A 4,698-nucleotide genomic window follows, 5' to 3' on the forward strand; every position below is an offset into this window, starting at 1 on the left:
AAAGCATGTGAATGTTTAGGCTTTTATGATAAGGTGGGGGCACCAGAGGCTATAAGAGTTTGAGCAATGCTCCACCGTTTTGAGATCTGAGGCTGTCTGCATACGGTGTCCATCTCCCACGCGTGTGTTCATTAAAATCATCGTTTGACTTAACCCGGCCGGACCAGTGTTGTTATTGTGGTTTTTTTCTCTTGTCTCCATCCCCAATATTTTGAACCTTAACAATGGGTTCGTGGGTTTCCCTAAACTTTCAGAGGTTTTGTGGGTTTCGTTGGAAGCTTTTTCTTTGTGCTTTGTGAGAAGTTTACATGTGATAAAAATCTAATGATGAGCTTGTTAAACAGAGTGGTGCTAGATCGGGTATCTTGGTGGAGAACAGTATTGTCTTTACCTGACTGAAACGCACAGCTGAACACAATCTTGGGTCTTTTCTTTACAATATAAAGCAATTATTATGATCTGGCACTATGATATGTGATAAATAAAATTAAAATAAGCTGAATCCAACTTAGAAGTCAAGGGTGAGTTGTCAAAACTTGAAGAGGTGAGTGTTCATGATCCAAAATGCACACTCATTGGAAGGTGAGGTTAAACTGAAAATGAGCCATTTATTTGGACGATGAGCAAATGAAAAATGCAAGAATGTAAAGGGGATCCGAAAAAACTAACCAAAACCTATACTAGAAAAAAAAAAAACATACTAGAAATATTAGGGAGCTGAGAGTGAGGAGACATGAGGGGATGCCAATTAACACAGAGGCAAGGACTCAAATATTCAGACTTGACACAAAGACAGAAAGGTTTCTGTCTTAACCTGAGCACAAAAGATGAATATTTTTTTATTTCAGCAAAAGTTCAGAAAGATTACAATAACTGTGAGCATGTGAAATTACACAGATTTTTCTGGCCAGAGTAAACAAACGTTCTCAATTATATTTTATACCCAACATGCTGCCAAAGCTAAAAAAATCTTGATTCTACATATTGCACTGAACCACACGAGCACAGGAACTTAGAAATTCTTGTTGTGGCGATGAAAAAGCAGCTCGTGTGTCAGGCTTGTTTTTGTTTGTTTTTGTCTTTGTTTTTGCCTCATACTGTAGAAGCAGAAATCAACTTTTCATATTTATTGTGTCATCTCAAAATTATACCAAATAACTGTCATATTCACCCAACAAACAGCCAAAATGGTTACATACTGTCCTCTGACAACTTGAGTGGTGACCATCATTGAGATGGTGAGCTACAGGCCGTTCCTGATCTTCACCTCGCGATGCATCTGGCACCAGAAACACATGTAACAGCAAAATGCTTTACACCAGTCATCGCAGCACGAGCCCTGCAGGATGGAGAAGAGGAAGAGGAGAAGAGTGAGAGACAAGAATGAAACACAATCGCACAATTCATAGCAATGGCCCATCCAACTATTCATGAAAACTAAGTACGCAGATGATCTAAATTTTAATTATAATTGAATAATTAAGAGGCAGGGTCAAGGCGCTAACACGTTAATGCTAATGCGCCTTGCATGGGGCAATCCGCATTAACTCGCCAACGCTGACAGGACTAATATATATATTAGTCCTGTCAGCGTTAGCGAGTTAAAACCGCATTAATGTGGCAAATCTCCGTTAGCGAGTAAGCGAGGACCCATTTATGCTGTCTTGTTCCAGGAGCCCACTTCTTATCAGGGTGTCCTGGTTCCTCAACACCTCACACGGCCTTTGTTATAGGTTATCTCTCCTCAGTTTAGTTTTTAGCTAACAATAATAACCTTGACCCTCCCCCACTCCCAGCCTTACATAGATCCCATAGCGCTCTCTGATGGACTTGCGGAGCAAAGACGACACCACGCAGCATACATCCAGGACTGGGAGGCAGCAACAACAGCCGTGCTTGTTGGCTGTATCACACTGCATGCAGGGAAAACACCAAAGGGCACAGCAACCTTGACGGAAGAAGAAGAATATGCAGAAACACGTTTACTTCACTTTGAATAAGTTGTCCTTTCATTACTGGCTTGTGCATCCTGTGTTTTATATGCTGACTTCAGCCCCAACTTTAGATCCTCAGATACTCAAGACTCTCTGAATAAAAGTCTGTGGAGAGTGTTAATGCAAAAACCACTACTGTTTATAGAGTTTGCTAGATTAACTTACAAGTGCCCATATCACTGAAGCAATCACAGAGGCCAGTGCTCCACTCCCCATGGTTTAGATTAGTGGTGGTGATCGTCACTACCTGGGTGGGCTGCTGGTAGACGGCCATTTCTGGAGGAAAGAGGGTAGAAATGGAGACGCATTGAAGGGTTATAGTGGTTGTTGCTTCTGTGTACGGAGAAATCAAATATGAAAAAGATAACAGCTGGTTTGAGACATTACTGTCCAAAGTGTGGATATTTTTACATTTCCTGGTTAGTGTAAATCACTGCAAAAACCTTTGACACTAAAATTATGAGTATATCTTTTAAAACTCGTGAACTCAGTTTATAAACTGCATTCACCTTGATCCAGGGGAACGTCTTGGTGTTCCCCTGGATCAGCTGAAGAAGGTGGGTGGGGAGAGAAAGATCTGGGCATCCTCCATTAGGCTGCTGCCCTGATGACCTGACCCCAGATAAGCAGAAGGCGATGGATGGATGACAAGAAAATCCTAGTGTCACGGTTCTGGGTCATTTTGACCCAGGATTCTGAGTTCTTATGTTTTCGTTTAATTTTGCATTATGGATTGTTTTCTGATTCTCTTGTTGTGCTTTGTTGATTATTATTATAAATCTGTTTCACTTTATTCTGGTTTGAGGTTTAGTTCTGTGCTTAGCCTTTGCCCGTGTGTTCCCTCTGTGTAAAGTCCGTGTTTCTTAGTCTGCGTCTTTGTGAATTGTTTCCTGTTTTATTTTGAAGGGTTATGTCTTATGTCAGCGTTACCTAGCGTCCCTCCCCCTTTCTCGTTAGGTCTCATTCCTCCCAGCTGTATTCCCCTCCTGTCTAATTCCTTGATGACTTCCTCAGTGTATTTAAGCCCCATGTTTCTTTGTGTCAGTGTTGTGTCGTACCCTCAGATTGGCCTGTGTGTTTCTGTTCTCAGCGTTCATGGTTCAGTTTAAGTTCTGTTCTGTTTTGTGACTTGGCCTGCAATAAAGCAGTGGACTTTGGATTCCGCCTCCACGAATCTGCATATTGGGTCCTTTATCCTGCCTGCCTGCAGACAGCCTTGACACCTAGATTGAATTGCATTTAACTAACTTGTATCCAAAAATTATATGGAAACATGAAAAGTTTTAGCTAGCTTCCAGCTGTCTCATCGTTGTTTATTTCTTCAGCAGACTTTACATGTGTCTATAGCATCCCTAAAAGGTTGATGTATTTCAGTAACACAGGGGCTAACATGTTTGCCAGGCCCTCTGGGCTGTAACAAGGATCTAGGATTTTTACATCAGGCTACAAGATGTCTGATGTAAAAAACGTTGCCAAACCAAAAATGTTATTATTAACATCACTGGAATATTGTTGTGATGGCCAAACCCGTGGCCACACTCTAAAGTCGGTAACTTTTGCATTTTCATTCTTCATTTTGAACATAGTAATACATTTTAGTTGCCAATAACTTCATTGATTGGTTTGGATACATTTGTTCTATTTGTAAGCGCACACATTTAGTTTACTTATGTATTCATACTACTTATTTCTTTGCTTTCTGACTAACTTTTGTCTTTTTATTTCTTACCTGCCATCATCCCTGGGAGTTGCTGGACAAAAGATGGTAGCCAGGGTTTGAAACCATTAAATACAAAGGAAGATAATTGGACCACACCACCACTTCCTGCTGAAGGGGGGAATGTGTGTTTTCTTTACTTTAAAAACAAAGTATTTGTATTTAATTAAATATTTGAGTTTAGGGTTTAATGGGGTTTTTGATTTTCTTCTTTAGTGTTTAGTTTATTAACAAACTAGATTGTACTGCATCGTTTGTGATTTATGATTGTGTTTTGTTTGTTACCCCTCATGTGTCACAATGGTCTGATCAGCCATTATATATACCCTTGTATGTCATTTCATGTTTAGGTCAATTATGTATGTTTGGGCAGTCATTTGGTTTGTTAAGGTTGCAGTCTTTGCCTGAGTTCAGTTTTGTTTCTTTGACCTCTTTTATGAGCTCAACATTTATTAGTCTTGTAAATATAATTTTTGGGGGTTAAATAAATGGAAACTATATTTTTCTAATAATTCCTGGGCTCCTCCTGTTTTTCAACTCGGTCCATCACAATTGTAATTTGTTGAGCAAAAAATATCTGTGTGCCTTGGGTGTGGTCTCTGGCCGGCTGCAGAGGAAGGGTGATGCTGCCGCAGGGGCGGGGTGAACAGGGGATGTGAATGTGATTGTGCCTCTTTATGTTCACAGTGACAGTCGGAGGGGAGGGGAGCGGACGTGACAGCGGAGCGGGAGTGTCTGTGTCCCATTGTAAAACAGTAAAACCGAATGTAAAATAAAGAAGTGCTGTCACCACGTCCGTGTATTGTACGTGTGGTCCAATGGTCCAACTTCACACTCATGTTTCCAAAACTACAGACGCAGACAAAACTTTAAAAACAACAGTTTGTTGCCCTTGTCCCACCTTTTTTGAAATGTGATCCTTTTTGCAAATTATTGCATTTATTTTTTATTTACTTTCTACTTTTTTTAAAAAAATTTTATTTAATC

General features: G+C 40.3%; 1 protein-coding gene across 1 annotated transcript; it reads right to left on the minus strand.

Annotated features, from left to right (window-relative positions):
• Nucleotides 1-563: 563 nt before the first annotated feature.
• On the minus strand, nt 564-4,176 carry LOC121815653 (placenta-specific gene 8 protein-like). The gene is made up of 4 exons (XM_042227428.1): nt 3,724-4,176; nt 2,160-2,270; nt 1,803-1,948; nt 564-1,339 (listed from the first exon to the last, which is right to left on the minus strand). The coding sequence occupies exons 1-4, from the start codon at nt 3,731-3,733 to the stop codon at nt 1,244-1,246; spliced, it is 363 nt and encodes a 120-aa protein (XP_042083362.1). The 5' UTR covers nt 3,734-4,176; the 3' UTR covers nt 564-1,243.
• Between the last annotated feature and the right edge of the window lie 522 nt (nt 4,177-4,698).

Source organism: Haplochromis burtoni, unplaced genomic scaffold (genome assembly GCF_018398535.1).
Source record: "Haplochromis burtoni strain Fernald_Lab_line unplaced genomic scaffold, NCSU_Asbu1 Contig_260, whole genome shotgun sequence".
Classification (NCBI taxonomy): domain Eukaryota; kingdom Metazoa; phylum Chordata; class Actinopteri; order Cichliformes; family Cichlidae; genus Haplochromis; species Haplochromis burtoni.

Excerpts from the sequence above, each read along its gene's own strand:
- LOC121815653 (XM_042227428.1), bottom strand. Across the intron at positions 1,949-2,159 it reads CTTCAGTGATATGGGCACTT|GTTGCTGTGCCCTTTGGTGT; the intron begins GTAAGTTAATCT and ends TCTTCCGTCAAG. Across the intron at positions 1,340-1,802 it reads GAGAGCGCTATGGGATCTAT|GGCTCGTGCTGCGATGACTG; the intron begins GTAAGGCTGGGA and ends TCCATCCTGCAG.